Source organism: Equus caballus, chromosome 7, assembly GCF_041296265.1.
Source record: "Equus caballus isolate H_3958 breed thoroughbred chromosome 7, TB-T2T, whole genome shotgun sequence".
Classification (NCBI taxonomy): domain Eukaryota; kingdom Metazoa; phylum Chordata; class Mammalia; order Perissodactyla; family Equidae; genus Equus; species Equus caballus.
Genome location: NC_091690.1, coordinates 27,555,712 through 27,582,909, shown reverse-complemented (window position 1 = coordinate 27,582,909; position 27,198 = coordinate 27,555,712). Strand labels below are relative to the sequence as shown.

Genomic DNA, 27,198 nt, shown 5'->3' with positions numbered 1-27,198 from the left:
GTGGAGGGGCCAGCCCGGGGACGAGTGGTTGGGTTTGTGCCCTCCGCTTCAGCAGCCCAGGGTTTCACAGGTTCGGATCCTGGGTGCTGACATGGCACCGCTCATCAGGCTGTGTTGAGGCGGCGTCCCACATGCCACAACTAGAAGGACCCACAACTGAAAACATACAACTATCTACTGGGGGGATTTGGAGAGAAAAAAGTCAAAAAAAAAAAAAAAAAAGAAGACTGGCAAGTTGTTAGCTCAGGGTGCCAATCTTAATAAAAAATTTTTTTAAAAAAACTGAAAGTGGATATGTATGTCCCGGGGTGAAATTCTGGACCTTCTGCTTATGACCCTTCCTCTTTCCCAATACGTTACAGCTGGCCGGCAGCGCCAAGTTCAGGTCCACTTCTTTTCGCGCTCCACCCCTCCAAACTCGCATGCTTTTCCTCCACGTGGTTCTCTGTATATATCGGTCGCCTGGGAGACCCTAGACGGGCGGGGCTCTATTGACGCCACAATAGGAACAAGCCAATAGCCGTGACGCGTCCCAGTGACGCGAGACGTGGGGTGTGGCTTTGCCCGCCCAGGCGCAATGAAGCGGCTGCCCGCTGGGTGGCGCCGATTTCCCGGGGAGGTCCTTTCTGGGCCCCCGGCGGAGGTGGGTTAGAGGCGGGCAGGAGCCGAGGCCAGGGAGCCCTTTGCGTCAGCTGCTGCTCACTGCACAGCGCCAGTACCGGCCGGGACTCACTCGCAGCTCCATGCTTGTGCCCGGCTCGACTCGTCCATCCTCGGAGAAGAGGCAGGTACGTGCCACCTGTCGGAGACTGGGGAGGGGGGGTGAGGAGGTCTGTGCCGTTGGAGGCTCAGAAAGTGAGGTGTCAACGACAGCCTGGGCAGAATGGGCACTAGAAATGTAGGGCGAGTGCCAGCTGCGCGGAGGAGCTCCAGCTGTGGATGCCAGTTGTGTGTGGGGGCCTGCCAGCTGACAGCCCAGGATGCCAGGAAGAGCCATCTGTGTGCTGATCAGTGTGTTCTAAGGAAGCGCTGCTTCCGCACGTCCAGGTCTCTGTGCCCTGTGGCCTGAGTGACGCCTGGACACTGACAACCCCCTTCCCATGTGTGCGTACAGGTCACTTACTCCCTCCTCTGAAAGCTCCCCCCGCCGCGGGACTGTCTGTGGTCAATTTGCCAAAGGGGTGGGAGTGGGGGCAGCAAAGTGGAAGGGGAGATCTTCCACCAATCCCAACCCAGAAGGAGGCATCTTTGAAATTCTCACCAATCCCAAACCAGCAGCAGGCACCGGTGCTCCAAGGCAAGTAACTTTACTTAACAGCCAAGGGAAGCCCTGGCCCACCCACTCTAGCTGTCCTCTGAGGAGTAAACATCTACCTCCCGATGTGGCTGCTTGCAGAATGGGGCTGAGCTGGAGATTGTGGTGACGCTCACCTCCGCAGGCATGGGCATGAGAAGGTTCTCCAAGTCCAAGCCGGCCGTGAAGTGGAGGAAAGGAGAGCTGGTTGGGCTGGGGTTGGGCATCCCCCGCTCCTCTGATGCTACAGATGCATACCAAACTGGAGTCAGAATGAGGACTGGAATGAGGGCCGGGGACAAGGGCGTCCTGTGGAGTGCATCATCAGGACCGGAGCTGAGTCAGTAGCCTCTGCTGAGAGAGGGTGGAGGCACCAGCTTGGGTCCTCCCAGTCCTCGGGGAGAGCCGTCGAGAAACAGGAGAAACAGACTGGGAGCAGGCAAGAGCACCAAGGCCCAAGAGGTTAAGAATCCTGCTCCTTCCGCTGTGACCCTGCCCGGCCCGGCTCTGTGGCCCTGGAATCCTGCGCGCTCCTACAGGTAGAGTGGAACCACTCCAGGGCAGCCCGGCCTTCTCTTGGTAACTTGGGGGAAGCTGCACTTGCCAAATGGGCCTGGACCTTCTCTGCTGGGTGGACTGGACATCTGGGAATATAGCAAGCCCCGTTTGTCCTTGCCAGTTATGGGACATGGAGCAGCTCAGGAAACCATGGGGCTACTCTCTGGCATTAAAGCAGAGCACCCCCAAGGGGTGGCCTAGAGGCCCTTTTCTCCCTAGGAAGTTTCACGTGGTAGGTGCTACTACAAATACTACCACTAATTATAATAATAAGTACAAGTATTCAATATAATAATAATTATTTATTGAATTCTTACTATGTGCCAGGAAATTTACAAATGTTATTTTACTTAATCCTGACAATTGCGAGGTAGTATAGCATTATTATTATAATTTCTCCTCCTGTTTTACAGACTAAATAAAAGGTTCAGACAGCTTAAGTGCCTTGCTCACTGTCTCAGAGCCAATAAAAGGGAAAGAACTGAAATAGAAGCCCAGGCCTAAAAGTCCATTATAAAAAAGTTCGAACTGAAAACCTGAGAGCTGGTCCCGCCTGCTTCTCACTCTCTCTGCCCTTGAGCAAGCTGCTGTCCGTCTCCAGGTTGGCTCCATCTCAGTAGTAAAGGGGCTGGACCAGCACTGAGGCTTTTTCCTCTTCTCTAATTCTGTGACTGACAACCTCCTTCTCCATGTTTTTCCCTTAATTCCAGCCCCATCCCTCTACCCTCTTTCCAGTTGTTTCCCCTCGAATCTCCCTTCTGTTCCACTTCAAAATGCCCCCCGTTCAAAGAGGCCTTGTAGACTCTCCCTGCCTGGCACTGGCTCATCAGGGCTGCCCCTCGAGGGAGGGCCTGCCACTGCCCCTTTAATTCTCCCTGGGCTTGGAATGCAAGTGAGTTGAGCTAGCCATCTCTGTGAGGTCAGATAAGATACTATATATATCAGAGTCGGTAACCTGAGCTCCGGATTACCCAGCCCCAGTCAGACTCCAGCCTCTGGGCTCTCCACTGCGCTCCCTGCCCTGCTGGGGAAGGAGAAGCCCCAGAGCCCATCCAGTGCCCCCGGACACAGGTCAGTAGCTGCCCCTTGAGTGTCTGAGCTTCACAGGGTGGCTGTCCAGAGGCCCCTGGACTATCTGTTTAGGGGAGCCCTGTCTGTTTGGGGCAGCATGTGAGAAGCTGCCCCACTGGGCCTGGTGGGTGCTGTGGGCAAGAGGAAAGGCTCAGAGGCTCAAGGACAGAGGAAAGATGAAGCCCTAGAGGACAGGGAGAAAGACTGGGGCTCTCCCCTGGGGCGGGGGCACCAGGAGAGTGCCTCTCCACTGGCAGAGGTGGGTGGGCAAAAGAGAATTTAAGGATACCAATACTGCCTGGGGGCCCATTTCTTTGCCTTTTCTTGGAAATGTAGAGATGCCCACCCCCTCCCCACCCCAAATCAAGAGACACCACCTGGGGCCCACTCACTTCTCCACCAGTCAGGATTCTTGCTCTAAATTTCCAATCTCTTTATGTTACTACTTTGCCACTCTCTTGGCCCTTGGGCAACTACTAGGAGCAAGACAGACAGAGTTGCACCCAAATTCCCCTGGATGACCCCCTGCCAAGACAATTAGGCACTAACCTGGTGGATCACTGGGTGCCAGCTCCTGAGACACAGAACTGTAGTGAGGTTCCTGGGGGCCTGAGATGAGTAGACAGAGCTCCTGGGCACTGTGAACACAAATATCCCCCACCCCAATCTTTCACTCCACCTGCATCCTCCACACCTGCCAGGACATGTCTCTACCTAGGAGCTGATGCCTGTGCCCAGACAGTGCCAGCGCTAGGAGCAAGGGTCGGAGAATGTAGATGAAGACAGATAGGGCCCCTCTTTGAGCCCACTTCACCCTTCAAGGTCAGTTCATCGGCAGTGCCTCATTCCAATGTTGTTAGCAAGCAGCTTTGGGAAGCTCTGAGGTCACCACTGTGGAGGTTCCCAAGCACCTGGAAGCCTGGCTGGGACTCCCCACTCACCTGTCCTGGACACCTGGGTAGGCGGTTAGGAACTGAACCTTGTTGAGGTGTGCCTCTGAAACCCAGCTAGAGCCCTTCTATCCAGGCAGTAGTGAGGCCACAGAAGCTGGCATGCCTTCACCCCAGAAAGCAGAGCAGATGGGGGGCAGAGAGGGGCCATGCAGGCTGCTGGGATATGGAACCTTACCCATCCTCTACCCTGGGGGCCAGGAGGGCCTGGGATTCCTGGGGAGCAAGTCCCTCCCCTGGCTGGGCAGGTTAGGGCACCCTTCATGGGAGCAACAGGAAATGACAATGACTGACACAAGGTTGTTGGCTGCCTCAGGGGGATAGGGTTCATTTTCTTTTCTTTTTTTTTTTTTTTTTGTGAGGAAGATTCACCCTGAGCTAATATCTGTTGCCAATCCTCCTCTTTTTTTGCTTGAGGAAGATTAGCCCTGAGCTAACATCTGTACCAATCTTCCCCTACTTTGTAAGTGGGATGCTGTCACAGCATGGCTGATGAGTGGAGTAGGTCCATTCACACCTGGATCCAAACCCACAAACCCCGGCTGCCTGGGAACTTTAACCACCCGGCCACATGACTGGCCCCGGGATAGGGTTCATTTTAACCCTTGACTCACCTAGCCTGGGTACCTTGTGGGTGAGCCGAGCTGCAGCAAGCGTAGGAGGCTGGAGGGCATGTCCATAACCAAGCCTTGGGCCAAGGGCCCTGGCTGGGGCTAGATGCTGGTGCCAAGGGACACTCTGGAGCTTGGCACCGCACGTGAAATGGAGGCCTCCTGGACTATCTCGCAACCAATCAGTATTGTACTGGGCTCAGGTTGCCCCTGGCTTCGCTTTCATTTGCCTGCAGTGGAAACTCGGAAGGGCTGCTCCTGTGGGAGTCTGTACCCATCATGCTGTTGCCTAGACAGTGGAAGGCTGGGTCCCCTGGCCCCACACCAGCTCTGGGAGAGGCTAGGGAAGTGTGACGTGAAGGGCTTAGCTGTTAGTGGACAGAGGACAAGTCCCAGGCCAGGTGTGCCACTGCTCCCAGCGTGGCCTTGGGAAACCCACGTCACTTCCACAAACCCTGGTATCCTCATCTGCAAATGCGTGTCATCATAGCTCCTACTGCTCAGGGCAATTTCGAGGATTAAGTGAGTTAATATGTGGTGTCTCAGAAGTCTTAGTGCAGTTTAAAAGTTTAATAACTTCAGAAAGACGAATGCTAAACGCTTCATTTAAATGTTTCATTATTCAAATTTCTTACCTATTTACGTTTTAAATTTTGAATAAAAATATTTTTTGTTTTAATTTAACGTAAAAAGTAAACCTTCAAATGATGTTTGTAAGTTTGAGGCATTTATTCTCCCAAAAGAATTAAAGTTGAAAACGGCACTAAGACTATGAGGACACCCTGTCCAAAGCGCACTTAGAAGAGCATCAGGCGCGCGGGGAGGGGGTCTGAGTGCTGGAGGTGAGGCTGCATGGGAAGCACTCAGCATGGGCCTGGTCCAGAGGTGTTCAACGTCTGCCGGCAGAGGCGATGGCTACTTGGCTCACACATCCTTGCAGGAAGCTGCGTGCTCTGTGCAGAGGATGCTGCTGCAACTCCCAAGACGGGGCAGCTGAGCAAAGTGAGGGGACTCAGGCAGAGCAGGGGAGAGTGGAGGCAGCTCTGTGAAGCTGGCACGGAGGAGGAGATTGGCAGGTGGACTGCCCCTGCTGTCCGAGGTGGCGGGCACCTGGGGAGGCGCTGCCTGGAACCACATGCCTGTACTTGCCAGCTCTGGGTAAACAGTGAAAGGAGCCGGGCAGTAAGGGCCCCACACTGGGCAGGGAGGGGAATGAGGGATCCCAGCCAATCGGCTTGCCTCCCACTGCCCCATGAAAGGGCCATTCAGTTCGGGCCGTTCCTGTGGCAACAAGGAGACTCGCAGCCATGTGAGCACCCGTCCTGTCCCTGTCTTGCGCAGCAAGGCTACGGCCAGGGCCCCAGCCTGCTCTCCCACCCATGGTGCACTCTGCAGCCTCCAGGGACCCTTGTGCCAGGTAATGCCAGGGGCCAACCCCAGCTGTCTGCTCACCTGGAAGGTGCTGGCACTTTCCTCAAGAGAGAAACTGGGGTTTGGGGGAGGGGATATGCATACTCAAGGCCTCAGCCCCAATAGGGACCCTCTCCTCAGACATGGGAACTGTAACCCAGATGTCAGCACAGAGAGGCAGCTTCCAGGGGGCTGGTAGTGACGGCACAACCCCCCAGGGCTGCTGCGAAGAGGGAGAGGTCTGTCAGTTGCCCACCAGATTGGAGCAGACAGGAGACCAGGGATTTAGAAGCCCTCCTGGGATTCTGTGGACAAGAAGGTGTGGCTCCACCTCCACCCCAACCCTTCCAGGGCTACTTGTGGGCCGTCCCAGGGCTGTCTGTCCCTGTCTGCTGTACCTTGGTTGGCCCCAGCACTTCTGCATCATCAGCAGGGCCAGGAGAGGTCACAAGCTTGGGGCACTGGCTGCAGAATACCAATTCCCTGGGAGCCTTAGTGGGGGATGGGGAGAGAGCTGTGGGGAGGAGGTATGAGCTCATACTCTGGAGGGGAGCTTGCATCTGATTGGCTGCCGGGTGTCCTGAGACCTGGAGTCTCTGTGACTTTGAATTATTGATGGTGTTCTCCAAAGTGAAGTAGAGCATAGAGTAAGACTGGTCCCACGCGCTGGCCCCTGTCTCTCCCCTGGCCTCCCTCAGCCTTCACTCTCTTCCTTCTCTGTATCCCAGAAAGCTAAGCAGATGGAAGGGAAGCTTGTCGTTTCCCCCAACCCTGCATGAGGCCTTCCTCTGTGACCTTTTCCTAGAAAGAGGTGAAAGGTGTGCTGGAGGTGGGAGCACAGCAGGCAAGGGCATGTACAGGAAGGTAGGGAGCCCTGAGCCAGCTGGGAAAAGGGCAGACAGTAAATGTGGACCAGGCCTCCTGATGCCAGCCTGGACTGAAAGTTGCTGGAAGGTCTCTGGCAGGGTCTAGAAGTTCTGTTCTGGGGCCTATTTGGAAGTTGCCACCTGTTGATCTCCCACCCCTGCATCTATCCCAAGCCTTGCATGGACTGAATTTCTAGAGGTCTCTGCCAAGCCCTCAGCATTTGGGGCTTGGCACCAGCTCCTCTCTGCCCTAAGGGCTGGACTGCCGGCCTAGGGCAGGCTGTGGGCTGCCCAAGCCACTGACTGCTGAACAGCTAGATTCTGCCCACTGCCCGCTCATCCACTCACCTCACTGGGGGCTGTGGGGGGAAGCCTGGCGCCCAGGGCTGAGGTCAGAGGCCGGCCAGCCCCGACATTATTACAGGCCTATGAAGGGAGGAGCCCGGCTGCCTGGCAGGGGCTGAGGGAGGAGATAATAACACTGTCATTGTTGAGGGCTTTCACATGTCGTTATCTCATTGATTCCTGGCAGCAACCCTGTGAGGTAGGATCATAATGATGATTATTATACTGATTTTATAGGTGAGGAAATTGGGGCTCAGAGAGGGTAAATGAGTAGGGCAACATCTCCCAGCTAGTCAGTCACAGGGCAAGTCAGAACCAGCCCCTGCACACACTACTCTGAGAGTCCTGGATGGCTCTGTGCCCCGCCGCACCGTGCCCTCCCCCAGAGGCCCCCCCCCTCCCCGAGAGTCTCTGATGGCCCTCAGGAAAGGGGCCTGATCCTACTTGCTCCTCTCTCCAAAGCACCTTTGCCCTCCAGCTCCACTTTAGATAAAGCCTGTGCATTTAGGGTGATGGAGGGACTCTGGGGGTTCCCAAGGGAGCCTAAATTTGATGTGGAGGGGTGAAGCAAGGTAAAGCGGAGAGAGCACCAGCCTGGAAATCTGAAAGACCTGGATTCCAGCTCTGGCTCTGCTCGTGTGTGACCCTGGGCAAATCGCCTTTCCCATCTGCACAACAGAGAAGTTAAAATGGATGACCCTTTAGAGCCCTCAGAACTCCTGGATTCAAAGATTCTGTCTTCCTCCTCCAGACCACCCCCCCACCCCCAACCCAGGTGGAAGGACTGGGGGTGAGGACAGGGAGGGCTGCCTGCAGTGCAGGATTTTAGCCTCTAGGGGGCCCCCTTTGCACAAGTCATTATCACCTTGAGCAGTCTGGGATGAATGTTGGTACGGGAACCCCTAGGAGGCCACAGGGCCCTAACTCCACTTAGCTCAGAGAAGAGAGTGGGTTCTACCACATGAGGATCCCCCACCGCAGCAGGAGACCATGTCCAGGGAAGAACTCTGGGATTGGGTCTGGAGACCAAGGCCAAGGCCCCTCTCTGCCACATGCTCACTCACCACCACCTCCCCTCCATTACTTCCTCTCATGAGCTCCTTTTCCTCACCAGGGATCTGACCAAAAGCTCCTCAGGTCATTCCAGCTCAGGCAGGGTATGCTTCCAAAAAGACTCCTGCTCATCCCAAAAGTCAGAAGGGAGGGAGGCAGTCTTAACTCTTGAAATGCCCAGCGTTTTCAATCCAGGGGGTGAGGGCAGTGGGGTCCCCACAACTCAGGAGTCTCTGAGGAAGCAGAGGGAGCTGGGTTGGAATACAGCAGTCACTTGGAGAACTGCAGAGGTAGGGCAGTCCCCACTGTCACGGTCAGGTCACTTGGAGCAGCCAGAACGTGCTGAGACTGACTGCCCTGTGTGGTTTACAAAAGCCAGCTCATCTCCTGTGCTGTCACTGAGGTGTGAATGCATGGGTGCGTGCAAGCCTGTGTGCAGACCTGTGTGCGTGTGTGTGTACGCACATGCATAGGTGTATTTCTCAGCAGCAGGCCAGCTCTTTGTGGAAATGGACTTTGTGGTCCCTGGTTGAGATCTAAGGTTCTGGTCAGCTGGGGATGGAGAGCAGGTACAGTGGCAGCCTGATACCCAGCCAGGCCCTTAACAACTGCTTTCCTTGTCTTTCAGCCCATGAGGCTCCCAGTCCCCACTGAGTGCCGCCCTGAAGGATGTCCCAGCTCTCCTCCACCCTGAAGCGCTACACAGAATCGGCCCGCTACACAGATGCCCCTTATGCCAAATCAGGCTATGGCACCTACACTCCCTCTTCCTATGGGGCCAACCTGGCTGCCTCCTTCCTGGAGAAGGAGAAGCTTGGTTTCAAGCCAGGCCCCCCAACCAGCCTCCTCACTCGTCCCCGTACCTACGGCCCCTCCTCCATCCTGGACTATGACCGGAGCCGCCCCCTGCTGAGACCTGACATCATCGGGGGTGGTAAGCGGCCGGAGAGCCAGACCTGGGGCACTGAGCGGCCTTCAGGGAGTGGACTCAGTGGGGGCAGTGGATTCCCTTATGGAGTGACCAACAACTCCCTCAGCTACCTGCCTGTGAATGCCCACAACCAGGGGGTAACCCTGACCCAGAAGAAGTCGAACAGTCAATCAGACCTGGCCCGGGATTTCTCCAGCCTCCGGACCTCAGATAGCTACCGGATAGACCCTGGGAACCTGGGCCGCAGCCCCATGCTGGCCCGCACACGAAAGGAGCTGTGTGCCCTGCAGGGGCTCTACCAGGCAGCCAGCCGCTCTGAGTACCTGTCCGACTACCTGGAGAATTATGGTCGCAAGGGCAGCGCTCCTCAAGTGCCCAGCCAGACTCCTCCCTCACGAGTCCCTGAAGTCCTCAGCCCCACCTACCGACCCAGTGGCCGTTACACTCTGTGGGAGAAGGGCAAGGGCCAGGCCCCCGGGTCCAGCCGCTCCAGCTCCCCAGGGCGAGACACCATGGTGAGTTTGCCCCTTGGGAACTCAGTGACGGGCTGGGGAGGCAGCCACTGATGTCCAAGAGCCAAGTTGAGGGAAGGACTCCCAACTTGACTGATGATGGAAGGCAGAGGTTTACTTCCCACACCTGACAGCGGCTACTCCTGCAGCCTAAGTAGGGACAAGCCAGGGAAGTCATCTCGGCATTTCTGGTACCCTCGTGGCTCGGTGCCTTCCTTGCTCAGGGGCTTTCCCACTCTCCCCAGGAATCCTGCTTCAGGACCTGTGCCCTCGACGATGGGCCGGCAGTGCTCTCGGAAATGCTCAGCTACCCCCACATACACTGTGATTCTTACACTCTACTTTTCCCAGCATGCCAGGCTCCCCTGCAGGCCCTGCCCCATCCTGGACTGAACGCCCCCAGCCCACCAGTGCTCCCTGTGGTAAGAAAGGCCTCCCTGCTCTGACTGCATCTCTCCTCGTGCTCAGGCTTTTACTTCCCAGCTCGGAGTCCCAGCTTAACTTTTGGGCATAAGACATCAGGGGAAGAGGGGCTGTCCTCTGACTGACACTGGCTGTCTCAGGACCAGGTGTCTGGACAGCAGTACTTATATGTCTTTGGAGAAAATAGTGGAGGGATTTTTGTCTAAGGCTTGAAACAATCCAATACCTCTGTATTCCAGTCCTGCCTGGGCTGGGATGAGGGAGGAGGCTCTGCTGGAAAAAGAGTAAGGCCTGGCAGGGCCTTGCTAATGCCTAAACACACCTCTTGTGGGGCACTGACTACATTCTGCCTTTTCTGTAGTTATAAGTGTACCCATTAGGTGGCGAGCTCTCAGAGGATGAGAAAGAAAGAAATATCCCTAGACCCCTCACCATGTGCCTAGCATAGCACAGACCTCAACTGACCTGAAGATTGCATGCGTGGATGGATGGAGGCATTGCTGGCTGGCTGGATGGATGGGTGGATGGCTGGATGGGTGGATGTCTGGATGGATGGCTAGATAGCTGGATGGATGAGCGGATAGATGGATGGATGAATGGATGGATGGATGGGTGGGTGGGTAGATGGGTGGATAGCTGGATGGCTGGATGGGTGAGCAGATAGGTGGATGGATGCATGGATGGATGCATGGGTGGGTGGGTGGGTGAATGGGTGGATAGGTAGATGGACAGACAGACAGGCAAGCATATGGGTGGGAGAGCTGGGTGTTGTGTCTCCTTCATTCCCTTTGTACCCTTCCCCTACTCCTAGGACATGTGCCTTTTGGAAACAATGTGCCACAGCAAGAAATGCTGCTTAGGGGGTTTGTCCATACGAATGGAGGAGGGGTGCAGAATAGGGACAGGACTTTGGGTCATAGACCTTGAAGGTGGTCATAACTAAAGGTCTTGAGAGGACAACTTTGATGACATTACTTAGAGAGTCTTGGCCTTGCTGAGCTGTCTGTGAAGTGCCATGGGAGATACAAAAGCTGGTGCCTCCCAGAACATTCAGACCCTGACAAGGCAGGGTTGGCTACATTGGAGACTAGTGTAGGAGTGGGAGATGACAGCTGGCCTGGGAGAGAAATACATGCTCTCAGAGGGCATGTGCTTGAGGTGGAGCATGATTCACTTGGACATGTCTGGTGTTGCTCATCTCGAGGGCAATCAGAAAGCGGCTCTCAGTGGAGGGGCTTGGGTCCTAGAGCCCTCTGAGGGGCTCCCTCCCTTTGCTCAGAAGAGAAGTGTTCTTTATGGTATGCAGTGTTTCTCAAAGAGGGTTCTGCAGACTGCCTGCATCAGAATCACCTGTATGGCCTAACGATTCTGGGCCCCACCTGGGTCCTGAATCAAACTCTCTAGGGATGGAGCCGGGGGATCTGCCCTTTCACTCTTCAGGTCATCTTTAAGCACGATGAGGTTTGAAAACCTCCTCTCCACAGACTAAACTGCAGACCCACCCTCAGCCCCAGTCATGAGAGAGCAAGATCTCCTTTACTGGGGGCCAGACTCTACTGGGCCTCTGCCACCTTCCCACACAGACATCCCTCACCTCCCTGCAGCCTGCTGCCCTCCACCCCTGCCAGAGTGGACACCCTGCCCCACTGCTCCCCAGGGCCAGGGTGATGGGAGTTCTGAGAGAGGACCTCAGGGGAGTAGCAGATTGCCCCGGGGCAAACTCAGCTACCCTAACATCCCTCCCTCCCATCCAGAAACAGCTCACGACACACTTAAGTAGCCAGTAATGCCCACTCTGAGTTGAGCTAGTATTCCACTCTGAGTTCACGCTCAAGATCCTGCCAACTGGGAAAGGACCCTAGCGGGTCAGTGGTATAAGACCCTGATTTAACCTCACCCTGTCTCTCCTCACCACTCTCATCCTCACTTCCTGGAGCTGACTGCAGCTTGCTGAGGTGAGAACAACCCTGCTGATGGGGCCTGGACCAGTTCTTCCAAAAACCAGGTCCAGTTTCTTTTCAGATCTCCATCTGAGGATCCTCCCTTCTTATTCACTCATTTACGGTGCTCAGCTTCCTAGGAGTGTAACCTCAGAGAAGTTCCTTAACTTTTGAACCTATTTCCTCTGTGAGATGAGAGTAATCATAGCACCCACTTCACAGACTATTGTGAGAAACCAAAGTTGTGTGTGAAAGTGCCTGCCACGGAGTAGGGCTTGATAAATGTCCTTCCTCCTTGGCCCCTTCCAGGTGCTTAGGGAGGCAGGAGATGTGTGAGCCATGGTCCCTGCCCTCGGTGCATTCACAATTAACTGGGGGAAATATGTTCTTAAAATAGTTGCAATAGGAGGCAGCCCTAGGTGTCTTTAAGTGTCATAGGTGGCGGGAAAGGGAGAGTTCATTGAGGCTGGGATGGGCCTCTGTGACTGCTGGAAGTTTGCTCTTTAACCTTGGACACCTGTCTGAGCTGTTTCCTCGTCCATAAAAGGGAATAGTCACGCCTGCCCTGCCCACCTCATAGAGATGTCCTGAGGCTCAAAGCAAACAATGGATGTGGAGGGACGTGAAACCAGTAAAATGCTATGGAAGAGCTGGTTTAAACTTCAGAAGGAAAAGGAGATGACAGAAAAGGGGCATTTGGCTGCTGACTAGAGCGGGGAGAGGCCTGAACTACCCTTTGGAAGGAACAAAGGTGAGAAAGTGTATCCTGTGGCAGGGTCCAGCGTGATCTGACTCCTCTGGGGTCCCCTGGGGCAGCCCTGACCCTGGGGCCTCTCAGGGTAGCCGAATTGAACTACGATTGGCCTTCATAAAGGGAGGTCAAAAGCTGGCCCCAACCAGGGAGTAGAATAGTTCTAACCAGACTCATTCCCCTCATTAACAGAACAGCCAATGTGAGCTTGGAATATCACAGGGTCAGCTGAGCACAAGTAAAGAAGTGGTGGAGGGGGTACATGAATTCTGAATACCCCCTGCTTGCATAAGCACCAACAAAATGCCAGTCCACAGAGGTGTAGCTCAGCCTAGGCTAATGAGGGCTGCCCAGAGGCCCCACCTTCTGTTTAAAATGCAGACAGACTGGAGAGGAGGGATGTGATGGTTCAGAACCAGTAAAAAAAAAAAAAAAAAGCTCTCACTACCCACAGTGAGCCAGGCCAGGTGGGTTGACTCTGCAGAGAGCAAGGAACCCAAGTACCCAACCGGGTCATGTCCCCCTTCTGCCCCACCTCTCCTGTTCCCTGGGTCTATGGAAGGACAAGCTGTTCCCACTGAGCCCTGCCAGGGTTGCGCTTCACCCCCTACAATCCATCCTAATCCTTCCCTGCTCCGCCCACTCCAGCTGCTCCCTCCCAGCCCTGGCATTCTGCCTGCTGGCCTCAGCCCTGCCCTTGCCCCACCCTAGCCTGCCCAGGCCACCCTTTCCTCTCCCCAAAAGAGCCGGGGTTGGCCCAGGGCCCTCCTGGGTCAGGCTGGGCACCTGCTGCTCATTTGCAGGGCCAGGGACTGAGGCTCCGAGCCTGGCCCAGCCTCTTCTCCCCACCCAGTCTCTTCCACACCCTTGCCCTCTGCTGGGGGACCTGTTGCTAGGAGCAAAAGGTCTGGGAACCTGGAGGACCTGGGTCATAATTGCCACTGCTGACTCATCTCCCGAAGCCCTGGGTTCCAGCTGTTCAGTGACAGGGACATTATATAAGCAGAGGTCATGTGACTTCTCTCTTGGGTGGGACTTTGGACCTGACTGCTGCCCTGCAGTGCGCAGGGATTACTCCAAAGAGAACAAGGTGAGGACACCCTAGAGCTTCTGGTGAGGAGTGTGACCTTCCTCTCTCATCCCTTGCCTTCGCGCTCTGTTTACTCAGCCACTCGGAACTGCCTCCCTGCAGTCTTATTTATCCAGCTTGGCGGCCTGAGACCCTGGGGCCTGTCTTCACCCACTCAGCCACCCTGAGGAGGTTGAACTTCCTGAGGGCTTGACTCTGTGTTGACAGCATGGGAAGCTCACTCAGAGGAGACCTTAAGCCAGAGGGGTCCCATGGCCAGGACCAGCACTAGCTGCTGAGAAAGGGCAGCTGGTTTGTGGTCTGTGGTTAGACTCAGCAAGACATCCATGTCTCCATCCCTTGAAGACCGGCTGTGGGCTGTGACCTGGCTGGTGGCCTCGGTGCTGCCTTCCCCAGACTCCGTTTCTCACTCAGTGCCCGGCACCATCCGCCCCGCCTCCTCGTCCTCCCCCAACCTCAGGATGTCTTCATGAGTTAATGCGGTGCTGGGGTGGAGCTCAGCAATGCAGAAGTTAATCCAAACCTGGCGAAGTGTCCCCTGCCCCTGGGGGAGCCGCTCCATTGACCGTCGGCTGCAGAAACGAACATCACGTTCAGGGCCCAGAGCTGCACACGTGGCACCCTGCACCCTCTCACCTCCATGGATACGTAAACCTGGTATGAGCAAGAAAGGGGAAGTGTGTGGGCCCCTGGAATCCAGCTGCTTCAGGCCAGACTGCTCTGGGGCTCAAAGGAGTCCGAGCTTCTGGCCTCCTGAGTCGGAGTGATTCCAGGAAGCAGAGCTCCCTACAGACGTAGGTAGGACTGACGGCCCTCCCTCCCCAAGGGCACTTGTGGGCTGAAAGCCCAGCCCTAGCAAGGACTCTGAACCCCTCTTAGTGTCAGTCAAGCCACCAGTCTGTTCCTTTGCAGCGGTAATAGTGGGCACTTGCTTGCGGGAGCAGCCACTGGCCTGGAGGCATTTGTCTGGGCCCGGGCACTGTTTCCAAACCCTGGGCCAAGCTGCCCAACAAGATCTTAGGAAGCAGGACACTCTCAGTCCTGCCCTCACAGAACTAACCCTGACTTTAATTTATTTACGCTCCATCCATGCCAGGAAGGATTTGAGGTGAAGAAAATTACTTATTCTACTGGGGAGGCAGGCCAAGCGCAGACTCTGAGAAACAGCAGACTCTGAGAAACAGCAGTCTCAGGCTGCAGGAATGAGCCCTGCTCAGACTGGCTCAGCGTGTCTGAGGCAGAGAGTTAGAGCTGGATTCAGATCCCAGAAGACCATATGCTTACCTATCCCCCTTCAAGAAAGGGCACTGAGGAGAAGGGGTCTCCTGGGGGCCTGGCGAGTTGAGAGATCAGCCACGGTTCCCCGTTGGTTGTGTCCTGCAGCAGTCAGACCTGCTTGACAAGACTGGACCCTGTGGGAATTCTTTCCCCTCACCTCAGACTCCTCAAAGAGCTCCCAGGCAACAGCTTCCCCGTCTGGGCCTCCCTGCTCCCAGCACTGCCCCTAACCTCCCCCATCCCAGGAAAGAGGGAGAGAGCGTGCTAGCAGAAAGCCATGACAGCCTGGGGCAGGAGTACCCAAATCACTGGCCTAAGTCATGGGAGATGAGCCAAATGCTCCAGTGGGGGAGTGCCTGTTGGACAGGGCTTCCCACAGCACGCTTATTCAACACGCACACCCAGATTCGCCCCACCCCTGGAGGCTCGGGGCCTTCCAGGATGCCCAGCCTAGTCTCACCCCTTGTAGAGATGAGATCAACACATTTATTTAGCACCCACTAAGAGAACCCACAACCCTGCCTGTGAGGAGGTTTCAATGTGATGGCACAATCACACACGATCTAAGACTATTTACAGAAGTCTTAGAGACACTTTTAAAACCAAGATAAACATATTAAGATTAATATAAAGTGAACGGGAGTAGACTGAGGATCTGTGGTAATGGGGTGTTTAGAGCTGGGTGGAGTTCATTAGAGAAGGCTTTGTGGAAAACTCAGTTTTGAGCACAATTCACAAGCAGGTAATTGGTAGAGAGCAGGAAGGGCATTCCAGAATCCCCTAGTAGTTGTTAAAAGCTTGGGTTTTGCTGTAAGACAGGTCTGGGTTGAAAGCCCCATACTGTCATTGATTAGCTTTGCAGTCCTGGCAAGTCATTTGACCTCTCGGGCTTAAGGTCCTTCATCTAGAAAGCAGAGGTGATAGTTACCACATCACTGTGTCATTATGCACGTTAACTGCGATTATATATATACAGTACTTAGGCAGTGCCTGGCATTTAGTAAGTGCTTAATCAGTGACAGTTGTGTGTTTTAAGTGAGAGAAGGCAAGTGCTGAAGCAGAGAAATAAGAGCAGGTTGGTTGGCAACAAGGATTGGAGAAGAGTAAGGGTGGTGACAATGGAAGGAGCCTCTGGACAGGCAGCCTCACAGACAGGGCTGCATGAGGCTTCCGGACTGGAGGCAAGTCAGGTGTAATAGGGGTTTCAGGGCAGAAGAAAGATGTGACCGAATGCAAAAGCTTTGCTGCAGACAGTGTAGGACTGGCTGGAAAGGGTGTGGCTAGAAAGAAGGAAGTGTGGAGAGAAAGGCTGATGCAGGTTGTCCAGGTTCCAGGTTTGGTCACCCGGCAAGGACAGTGACTGTGGGCATCACCCCTCCTAACTTATCACCAAGTAGAATGCCCAGCAGCTCCTGCCTCCTGCCCACTCCTCCCACCTCCACTGCTGGAACACAAGGGGGGCACCGTCTGTGCTCCCCTCTCATTAGCACAAAAATGCTGTTTCGTGGGTGGCCTAGGGTACAGCCATACATGTGTCCTGGACACATTCCCCATGTGGCTGTGGTCGTGTGTGCAGTGCGCGTGTACATGTGGGGACGAGCATGCCAAGAGGAACAGAAGGAGGCCACAGATGAGTAACAGCACAGGCTCAGCACAGGCTGCTGCCTCTCAGAGTATTTTTAAATGCTAAAAATACTGACTAAAAATAGCGAGCTCCAAACAAGATACTTTCTCTAGGCAGATTCTGTGTGAGTCCCTGATAGGCGAGGGGGGGTGGAGCATCAGAAAGAAAACTCCAAGACCTCTGATCTTCAGGCACTACTGCCCTGAGGGCGGAGGGGCACACTCCCCACCACGCCAGCTGAGCGCCTATTTCCCCACCGTGGGGTTACTTTCTCCCCGCCTCCCAAAAACAATCAAAATTTGAGATTCGGTGAGAGACAGTGTTGGGTAATTGGGTGGAAAAGGTCAGAAAAGGTTCTTCCCTGGGGCCGAAAAGGACAATGACCTATTGTACCTTATAAAATACGAGCATTGCCTTTCTTGATAATGGGCCAAATCAGGACCCGAGGGAGGAGGGCAGGTCAGTCCCGAAGCGGTGAACTCTTATCCTCCCGACCTGGGCCCGGCGACCCTCAAGGACCTGGCGGAGGTTGCGCTCCAAGAGGGCCTGAGTCCCCCCGAATGCTGTACAACAGTTTGTGCCTACGCGCATCTTTCCCTAAAGAGAGTACAGTGCTTTCGTCGGGTTCTCGAAATGACCTGCAGCCCCCAAAAAGTTAGGAATTGGATGCTGCCTTGGGGAAAGGTCACCTGGCTGACACTCGGTCTTGAGGACGTGTCCTCTGCGGGCCTCAAAGACAATTTCTCCTGAGTCCCAACTCCGAGGTGGGCCCGGGCTCCGCGCCCCTATGCTGCCCTCCTCCGGGGGCTGCAGGTCCCGGCGGCGGCCGGCCGGCGGGCGGGTCCCGGCTGGGGTCCGCGAGCTGGGGGCGGGGCCGCGCGAGGCGCGGGGGCGGGGCCGCAGCGGGGGGTGTGGCTGGGGCCCTGGCCCCGCCCCGGCGCTGACGTCGCGGGACCCGAGGCGCCGGCGGGGCTGCGAGCCGGCCGGAGCGCGAGAGCCGGGGCCGGGGCGGTTGCCGGCGCGGGCCGGGGAGGACGAGGCGGAGGAGCGCGCGGTCGGCCGGAGCGGTTACCGCCGGGCACCGTGGACGGTGTTCAGTGGCAGCCTGGCCGGCCTCGGCGTCCGGGCTGAGACCGCGCGGTACTCCCCGCGCCCCCTGTGCCAACGTTAAGCGTGGGGCCGAGCCCGCCGCCCGCCGCCAGCATGCGCACCTCGTACACCGTGACCCTGCCCGAGGAGCCCCCCGCCGCCCCCTTTCCCGCCCTCGCCAAGGAGCTGCGGCCGCGCTCCCCGCTCTCCCCTTCCCTGCTGCTCTCCACCTTCGTGGGGCTCCTGGTCAACAAAGCCAAGGTACGCGGGGCCCTTTTCCCGGACCCCCAGCCGAGGGCCTGGGGTTCCGCCGCCTCCCCGGGCCGCCCCCGTACGCCGCGCGCCCACGGTCGGGGGACCGATTCTTCCCAGCCCCCACCCCTCTTTTCCCAAGGTCTCCCGGCAAGGAATGCCCCCTCCCCAGGTGATCTCACGCTTACTCGCGGGCTCCCCCCCGTTTGAGGTCCCATCCCCTGAGTGCCCCTACTCCCGTCCCCTTCGTGACTCCGGCACCAGGTGGCTCTAGGGCTCTTAATTCCTGGCACCTATCAGGACAGGTGCAGGAAAGCGTAACCTTGACTAGTTCTCGGTGTGAGAGGACGGGCAGCACGCTGGACTCGGCGGGTGCGATTCCTCCGAGATCAAAACCCCCCAAGAAAGGCTGGTCAGAAAGGGGCTGCCCCTCACTCATCCCAGAGGGCGCTTTCCCGAAGCGTTGATAACAGGGGTCCTTTGACCCTGTGAAGGGCAGAGGAGTTGCGGACAGGTGAAAGAGGGCAACTTCCCTTTTCTTTCCAGCCCTCCCCAGTTCGGCTAAGTGGACACTGGATCCGTCAAATGAAGTAGCCACCCCAGAGTAATGCTGGGGCTGAAAGCTGGGCACCGCCCGCTTGGGGAAGGGAGAAGGGGCCAGAGCTTGACAGATCTTATGTAACAGGCACCAGCTCCCGTGTTGGCAATGCGTGCACTGCCCCCTGCCAGGGCCACACCAGGCTCCTTGGCTGCAGCCAGGACTCATGGCTGACCCTCATGGCACAGGTGAAGTAATCAGGAGAGCCCTTTCTTGGGTTCTTGAGTGTGAAGCCACAAACCTCAATAGACTTTTTTATATGGGCCATATAGCCACATGTTTCCTCTGCATTAACCCAGAGCCAGCCTTTCTTGAGCCCCCTCTCCTGCTCCCTCGCTGGAAGGTGAATCCTGCCTGTTTACTGACTGTGGAGCTAGTATCTACTTTATAGAACACTGGTCGCTAAGTCAAAATTAGGTTTGCTGATGGCTAATGTTAAGGAAGTTCTTGATCCAAACTCTCACCTCCTTACACGTAAGTTCCAGCATACCAGCTGGCGTCATTTCCTTCTCTCCTGGTGAGAGGCTGGCTGTGCAGGGTCTCTCCCAGCTTCTCCAGTTCTAGCCTCTCCCGGCCAGCCTGAGGTAGATTGTTTTCCCTGTAAGAAAGGTCACTCCTGGGACATTTTGTTTCTCTCCAGAATGGAAAATGCTGACTTTCCCTGGAGCTCCTGATTTCCTATTCATGGCAGAAGAATATCTGGCTGCGCATGGAACAGCCCTGCCCTCCCCTCCACTCCCACCCCCGACCCCTGTTATCCAACCGCCTTCTACACCGGGCGCTTAGAAATTGGCGAGTAGTCTTGAGCGCAGGAAATTTTAGACCAAGGCACGACCCCCCGCCAGAAAAGCTAACAGAGGGTCTTAGCGATGCTGTGAAAGAACCTCGCATATCTCTCCACCCACCGGGCGAAGTAGGATCCTCAAGAATAGGAACCGTAGATGATATGTTCTTAGTGACCCTCAGTCTGCTGGGTCAGAGTGGAAAGTGTCAGCACCAGGGAGGGCCTCAGTGGAAAGAGGCCTCCAGTTCCCCATTGCCCTGCCCCCACTAGTGCTGCGTGCCCGCTGTCCCAGCTGAGGGCTCCCTTTGGTGCACACTGACGTGATCACCAGTGGTAGGATGCTTTGCCTCTACAGCCTGTTTAGACAGATGTTGTTTGGGGCGCAGGATAAGAACTAATAAAGCACTGCCAAAAATAGTTGTAAGGGGGGGACTGGGCGGAGAGTGGCTATTCTGTTGCCGGCAGCCTTTAACATTTAGTTCCCAATGGGCTACGTGGAGACTTCAGTGTTTTTGTTGGGCCCCAGGGGAGTCCTTCTCCAGGTCCAGCTGAAAATGCTGATAAGGTCTTTGTCCAGGGAATTTTCTCTGTTGTGGCCCTCTTACTGGAGCCGCAGGGTTTAGACTATCAGAAAGATAAGGTTTCAGTTTTGTGTTTAGGGCTGTACACTGCTAGCCCGGCAGAGTTCTTCAAGGATGCTATACCCCACCTGCTGCCAGTAGGCTTTCTCTCGAGCTGCGGGTGGAAACCAGGTTTCTCTTCTGGGTGTATGTATTTCCTTCCCTACCTGTTAGTGTTAGACCTGATAACTGGCAGGAGGGAGCCTTTCCCTTGTGGGAATGGGCATGGCAGTTCCTGAGACAAGCCCTCCTTCAGCCTGCCTCCCCCCACGCCACCCTCTTGAGCTGACAACCTCACGGGCTTTGAGCTGCTGATAGCCTCAGAGGCTGTCAGCACACGGCATGAGTAATTTTAGCTGAGTTATTTCAGGCTCCTCTTCTGATCAGGGTTGAGCTAGCCCCACGCATGCCCCAGCCAGTGTTGCTCCAGAGTTGCCGGCTCCCCAGTCCCCTCCCTCGGGGATGGGGGTGGCAGGCTCACCTGCAGACTGCTTCTTTAACCCTTTGAGCCCAAAGGTTTTCTGACTCCTTGGAGGTAGGGCCAGGATTAGCCAAGAGACCTGGCCAAACAATGCTCAGAGTCCTCGACTTAACGCCGGCTCTCTCTCCAAACCCCTCACCAGCCTCCACCATAGGGACAAGAGCAAGAGCGGCACCTTCAGCCAGGTGCTTACGTCTTCTTGGCAGCAGTCTGTCGTCACAAGGATTCCCAGCCACTGGCCAGTCAGGATGTTGAAACCTGAGCCAGGCAGGGAGGATTCTCCCAGGCTCTAATCAGCCCTCGGGAGCTGAGCTCAGCTGGAAGGAATTCCACCTGTCTCTGACGACTCAGGATGGCAGGCCGATGGCAGGCAGGCTTGAGTTTTCCCAGCTGAGGACCTAAACTCAGTTAAGATGTTTTGTCATTGAACTTTTCGAGATCTCTTTGAAGTGCCTATTATGACAGCTGCTTTACACATTGGACATCTCGGGGTACAAATATAGGTAATTTGAGACAGTGTCTGGATTTGGGGCCTGAAGTTTCTTGTAGCCGGGAACCAAATATGTTCCCAAATATATGAATTCCTAGTCTCTAGTTCTAATCTGCAGTTCCCAAAATGGCGGAGAACGAAGAGTGACATAAAGAGGGGGAAATACATAGCCAATAAAAGAAAGCAGGGCCCTGGAGAACATTTTCAGGCATTCCTCAACCGTCTTTCCTACAAGGAATATAGACTAAAGCTGGAGAGAGAATTATACACGTGACCTGATGCTCCATGTATCAGGCTCCAACTGGCAGAAAGTTGCATGAGAGAGCCTAGCACAGGCCCAGCCTCTTTGCCTTCAGCCTTATGTGCCCTGTGTTCTTTGCTTACAGAATTCTAAGAGCGCTCAAGGTCTGGCTGGTCTTCGAAACCTTGGGAACACGGTGAGTTCTTAGCAGCTAACGTCTTTCCTGAGGCCACCCTCTAGCATCCCAACTGGAACAATCTAACCAGAGTCCCCTCCTGGCTCCAGCTACCTCCCTACGCTCTGGGCCAGCTGGTACCTGCCCTTCCTGATTGGTCCTTTGCAGAATTGCTGGGCTCTGCCTCACCCACGTCCCCAGCAGGAAGCACTGCTAAAGGGAGTTGCCCTTTTAACTGTCACCTCCTTTCCTGGATGCTTCTCCTCAAGGATATCTATCATGTCCCACCCGCTTCTGTCCAGCTCACCCACAGCCTTTCGGACACCTCTGTAGTAAATAACCAGTCACCTTCCCTGTGCCAGCTGTGGGAATTTGCCTCTCTTTGCCCCTTTCACTTACAAAAAGACGAACTTGGGAGGATCCATTTCAGGGGTAGATGAACCGGAGGGCCTTTGGTACTAAGTAGGGATGCCAAGTGGGTCTCTCTTCCCTTCCTGATTGTCTGGATCGTTTCTTGCAGTGCTTCATGAACTCAATTCTGCAGTGCCTGAGCAACACCCGGGAGTTGAGAGATTATTGCCTCCAGAGACTCTATATGCGGGATCTCAGCCACAGCAGCAATGCACACACAGCCCTCATGGAAGGTGAGGAACCCCTCTGCGGACACAGTCCTGCTTCTCTTCTGGACACCTTCCCACTCTCCCACTGCTGTACTGGTAGTTGTGTTGTATATGTACCTCTCCTGTTTTTCTTTCTTTGGCTTCTTTTTGTTGGGATTCTGATTTCAGAGTTTCCTATAGAAGATGTCTCACCTGTCCTCCATGCCCCTTCTCTACCTTCACCTTTTAACAGAGTTTGCAAAACTAATCCAGACCATATGGACTTCATCCCCCAACGATGTGGTAAGCCCATCTGAGTTCAAGACCCAGATCCAGAGATATGCACCGCGCTTCGTTGGCTATAAGTAAGGACCTTGCAGGCATGTCCTCCCCAGGGTGGGTGGCAGCAACAGCATGTTCTTGAGATGAAAGGTATTGCTCACTCTCTTTTCCTTGGGCTCAGTCAGCAGGATGCTCAGGAATTTCTTCGCTTTCTTCTGGATGGGCTCCACAACGAGGTGAACCGAGTAACAGTGAGGCCTAAGTCCAACCCTGAGAACCTCGATCATCTTCCGTAAGTCTGAGGAGAATGCTGTGGGAAGCGAAACTTCGTGAATCTACCTCTCTGGGGGTAATGATCGGGGGAGAATTTTAAATACTAAGGATTAAGATTGCTAGACCCTTGAACTTATCATGGTTTGAGCTCTGACCCAATTGTGTTCCTCCCTCTGGTTCCTAGTGATGATGAGAAAGGGCGACAGATGTGGAGGAAATACCTAGAACGGGAAGACAGTCGGATTGGGGGTAAGTGCATGAATAGGGGGAATGCCCACTTTCCCTGTTAACTACTTTTGCCTGAGCAGAGCATGAAAAGCCCTAAGAATCATCCTCCCAGGGAACCCTCTTTCTGCCCAGTGTCCGACAAACTGAGGCAGGAGGAGTGAGAAGGGAGACACATAGAAGACCACGTGCTCGCTTCCCTGTGTGAAGCATCGCGTGTCCATCTCTTCCCCAGATCTCTTTGTCGGGCAACTAAAGAGCTCCCTGACGTGTACTGATTGTGGCTACTGTTCTACAGTCTTTGACCCCTTCTGGGACCTCTCACTGCCCATTGCTAAGGTATGCAACCTGTTGCCCTACTTCTGAAACTTGAACTCTTATCCTTTCGTGTCGTTGACCTCTGACCTGTACTTTTTTCTCTCCCAGCGAGGTTATCCTGAGGTGACTTTAATGGACTGCATGAGGCTCTTCACCAAAGAGGATGTGCTTGATGGCGATGAAAAGCCCGTAAGTCACCCTTCCATAACAGCAGTTTCCAAGAGATGTGTCTGGGGACAACGCTGTCACCAGCAAAGCCAGCCCAGGCCCATTGACTTCTCCCACCAGTCCTTTCTAGCTCTGTCCGTCATGTCTTTCAGACATGCTGTCGCTGCCGAGCCAGAAAACGATGTATAAAGAAGTTCTCCATCCAGAGGTTCCCAAAGATCTTGGTGCTCCGTATCCTTAAGATCCGTCAAGGGCCTTGACTCCAGAGAGTGACTGATAGGGGGCCAGGAGGTGAGGGCGAACAGAGTAGGAAAAAAGGAAACTTGATAGACTTTCCTTCTCGCGTTTCTCTTCTGCTTCTGGAGAAGCGCAGTTGCCCTCTTAGGACTCGGTCTCCTTTGCTTTGACTTTGTTCTCGCCACCGTGTCAGTCCTTGACTCATGTCAATACCAGATCTGAAGCGGTTCTCAGAATCCAGGATACGAACCAGCAAGCTCACAACATTTGTGAATTTCCCCCTAAGAGACCTGGACTTGAGAGAATTTGCCTCAGAAAACACCAGTGAGTATTTTTCAGCTGGGAGGGCAGAAGCAAGGCACCAGTGTCTAAGATACCATTGGGAGGCCAAGAGGTGGAGGGATGCTGCTGAAGAGAGCCATGAAAACCGGGAAGAGGCAGGAGGGGGAGGGAAGACGGGGGCAAGGAATGCCTCAGGGGTTGTATTTCCTCCTCAGACCACGCTGTTTACAACCTGTATGCTGTGTCCAATCACTCCGGAACCACCATGGGCGGCCATTACACAGCCTACTGCCGGAGTCCAGTGACGGGCGAATGGCACACTTTCAATGACTCCAGGTGAGACAGAGGTCTCAGACAGGCCTCCTGGTGTCAGACATCTGTGCCTCACCCACCTATATGGCTTCCACCTTCACTAGACAGAAAAGGTCAGAGCCAAAAGCCATGTAACACATGTGAGACGGCTCCTATTTGAAGAATCTCTAGGGGGCAGCAAGAGGTTGGCCTTGGGTGTGTAATAGAGAGGTTAGAGAGGCCCCACACTCCCTCAGCCACTCAGCTCTGTGTCTCGATGGCCCCCTCACCAGGCCCTGACTTTTCCTGCTCTCTCCACAGCGTCACACCCATGTCCTCCAGCCAAGTGCGCACCAGCGACGCCTATTTGCTCTTCTACGAACTGGCCAGTCCACCCTCCCGCATGTAGCAGCGAGGGGCTCCATCCCTTTCTCCCTTCCCCGTGGTGGCCCCACACCCTAAGTTTTTTTTTAAAAAGAGAAAAAAAAAAAACCTGACAAGAGAAAAATAAAGTAAACTAAAGCTGCCGAGCAGGAGTTGCTGCAGCCTGGTCAGAGTCTGGAGTGGGGAGCCAGGAGCTCCTGAGCCACGCCTGGCAGGGAAGATCGACGGGACACGGAGACCGCAGCCAGCACAGTGCCCCTCGGCTCCTCTTGTTTGCGTTTTTAAGCTTGTGGTTTTTTCCTGTGTGTAATAAACAACAGCGGTCTGTGGGGAGAAGATCCTGGTCCGCTCGCTGCCAGCTCCGGCCCCACTCCTCCCGGAAGACAGCGCCCTCTGGAGCCTGCTGGGAGGATCACTGCCCGGAAGCCCCGGCGCCTGAGCCTGGCGCGCTGTCTGCACCTGGACCCGGCTCACTGGTCCAGAAGCAAGAAAAACACCCATGAGCCAAGAGCCCTCTTAACGCTGCTAACTCCAGGGGGACAGACTAGGGGACATCTTTGAAAAAAGCTGTTTTTGGTTTTTAAAAGCCCAACTTTTTTTTTTAACTACCATCACTGAAGTTGTCAGACTGGAGATGCTCTCCTTCACACCTCTTCACAGCTGGGACATTGTGTTGGTCTTTTTTTTTTTTTTTCTAATTCTTCAAATACGACTTTTCTAATGCTAGCCCCCAGTGGTGCTAGGTGGGTGTCAGCCAGGCCCTAAGCACAGCCACAGTAGACCTGGGATCTAACAAGTTTTTGTTTGTTTCTTAATGTTTTGGATGGAATCTAGTTGCCTCCAAGAATTGTGCCTTATAGCATTTGGGGACCAGGGGGTAACTGCCCCTCCCTGAAATGTCCCTCAGCCTCTTCCCTTTTCCCCAGGGCCATGTTCAAGCCGGCTGGGGGAGGTAGGGGCCATGCCCTTAGCCCCCAGCTTGTTTGTACTGCAGTGAGGGGAAGAGGAGAGGAGGTGAACGGAGATTTCTTATGATAGAGTATCAAGTTCTTCCTGCCCACTTCCTCCAACCCACCCCTGGTCTACTCCCAGCTGTTTGAAGGATAGCACAGGCCCCTCATCCCTAGAGCTTCTCTCACCTTTAATTTATTCCCTCAACATGCTTTTTCTCCCTGACCTTCCCTGTCCCCCACCTTCTCAGAGCCTCCTAGACATAGGCCCTTTGGACCGAGTTTCTCAGGGATGCCCATGCTGCCCCTCAGCTCCTCTTGGCCTCGGTCTTCAGTCCTACCCTGGGAGCTGGAGCCTGGGTGTTTGGAGACATCTTGCCTCCGCCATATGATTCTTTCCCATGGGCTTGATTTTGCCCTAACCAGTTGGACAAAACTCTGTGCTGTCCCAGAGAGTAAAGCTATTCACCAAGGCACCGGACTCTGTGCATGGAGCTCTCTGCACCCACGCAGCTGGCCTGGCTTGTGCCCCTTGGAGCCTGGCGCTTTTCAGTGCTCCCAGGAGGAAGCATCAGAGAAAGACACCCCAAGTTTAACTGGCCTGACACACTTCTCCAGGGAAGACCTGTGAACCTGAGCCAAAGGACAGGGGTACACTTGTTTACCGTGTAAGCAAGAGTAGAAGAATGTCCAATGTACAATGGAACCGTGTACAGAATAAATAATAGCCTTGAGAAACAAGTTGGTAAGTGATGGAGTCTTGATTTGGGAGGGGTTTGAACCCAGGAAGAGATCCTGGCATGTTTAGTGGCCAAATATTCTACTGCTTCAACCGGATTGTAAATTTCAAGTTCTGGAAAAAGTTTACCCATGTTTTAAACTTTTTAGTTGTATAAAAAAACTGACATAATGCACGTTTTGAACACCATGTTCTTCATCTGGATTCACTGGTTGGTAATATTTTGCCACATCTGTTTATATATGTTTCTTTTGTCCTTTTAGGCAAAACATTTAGGGGTGAGCTGTCATATCACCGTTTCTAAATACCTCAGCATGCATCTGCTGAGAATAAGGACATTCTCCCACATAACCTCAACACTCTCTCCACCCCTGAGAAAATTAGCGTGTCTAATAGACTAAAATATCTAATCTCTTTAAATGGGCTGTCTGCTTTTTAACTGCTGGGACGGGTACCCTGGTGATTCTCTTTTGACACACTTGGGTCCCCATACAGACCTATGACAAGCTGAAACAGGTCTCCGGCACAGGCCGAATACAGCACAGTTTGCTCCTGGAGCACAGTGGCAATACCTGGATGTGGAGTGAACCAGACGTGGTCCTTGATAAATTAAAACATCTCAGTTTGCCCCACTAATACCTAGAAACAGCTGCCTATAAGTTAAAGCTTTTGTTCTCTTTAAAGTGCTTTTTTTAAGATGTCAACAGGTTTAACCCCTTAAAGAGCTGGCCTCTTTGGGGCCCTCAGGGCCTTGTCTCCTTTGGTTTTATCTTTTGCTTCTTAATGCTGTTCAGATCTTCCATTTCTGCCACTGATCTTGGAACTTAGGAAGCTGAAGTCCCCACCAGTTGAGCTGAGTGTTTTTTTTTGTGATTTTTCTAAGTGCCGTCCCTGCTGCAGTCACCGAAGTGTCAGTCAAGTCGTGTCTGTCGCATCCTTGCTGAGACAGCAGCGCCCACTGTCACACTCACCTCATGGGGTGAGGCAGTAGTGGGGGCACTTTTTCTGGGCAT

General features: G+C 54.5%; 1 protein-coding gene and 1 non-coding gene across 12 annotated transcripts; both read left to right on the top strand.

Annotated features, from left to right (window-relative positions):
• The first annotated feature begins 534 nt into the window (after positions 1 to 534).
• On the top strand, positions 535 to 26,187 carry USP2 (ubiquitin specific peptidase 2). 11 transcript variants are annotated; one of them, XM_070273776.1, is made up of 14 exons: positions 535 to 788; positions 8,787 to 9,604; positions 9,847 to 10,023; positions 21,408 to 21,458; positions 21,958 to 22,081; positions 22,290 to 22,401; positions 22,500 to 22,610; positions 22,776 to 22,840; positions 23,052 to 23,155; positions 23,243 to 23,323; positions 23,455 to 23,533; positions 23,756 to 23,863; positions 24,037 to 24,157; positions 24,434 to 26,187. In XM_070273776.1, exons 2-14 carry the CDS (start codon positions 8,828 to 8,830, stop codon positions 24,519 to 24,521), a joined length of 1,998 nt encoding a protein of 665 aa, XP_070129877.1. In that variant the 5' UTR covers positions 535 to 788; positions 8,787 to 8,827; the 3' UTR covers positions 24,522 to 26,187. The 11 variants fall into 11 exon arrangements, with proteins under 11 accessions (XP_070129877.1, XP_070129881.1, XP_070129886.1 ...); XM_070273779.1 differs by having other exon boundaries at positions 589 to 1,833; XM_070273777.1 differs by lacking the exon at positions 535 to 788 and adding an exon at positions 2,771 to 2,923.
• Positions 25,384 to 25,529, top strand: MIR8988 (microRNA mir-8988). Its single transcript, NR_127994.1, is given in 1 exon segment — positions 25,384 to 25,529. It is a non-coding gene; the product is annotated as a microRNA mir-8988 (primary transcript).
• Positions 26,188 to 27,198: the final 1,011 nt, after the last annotated feature.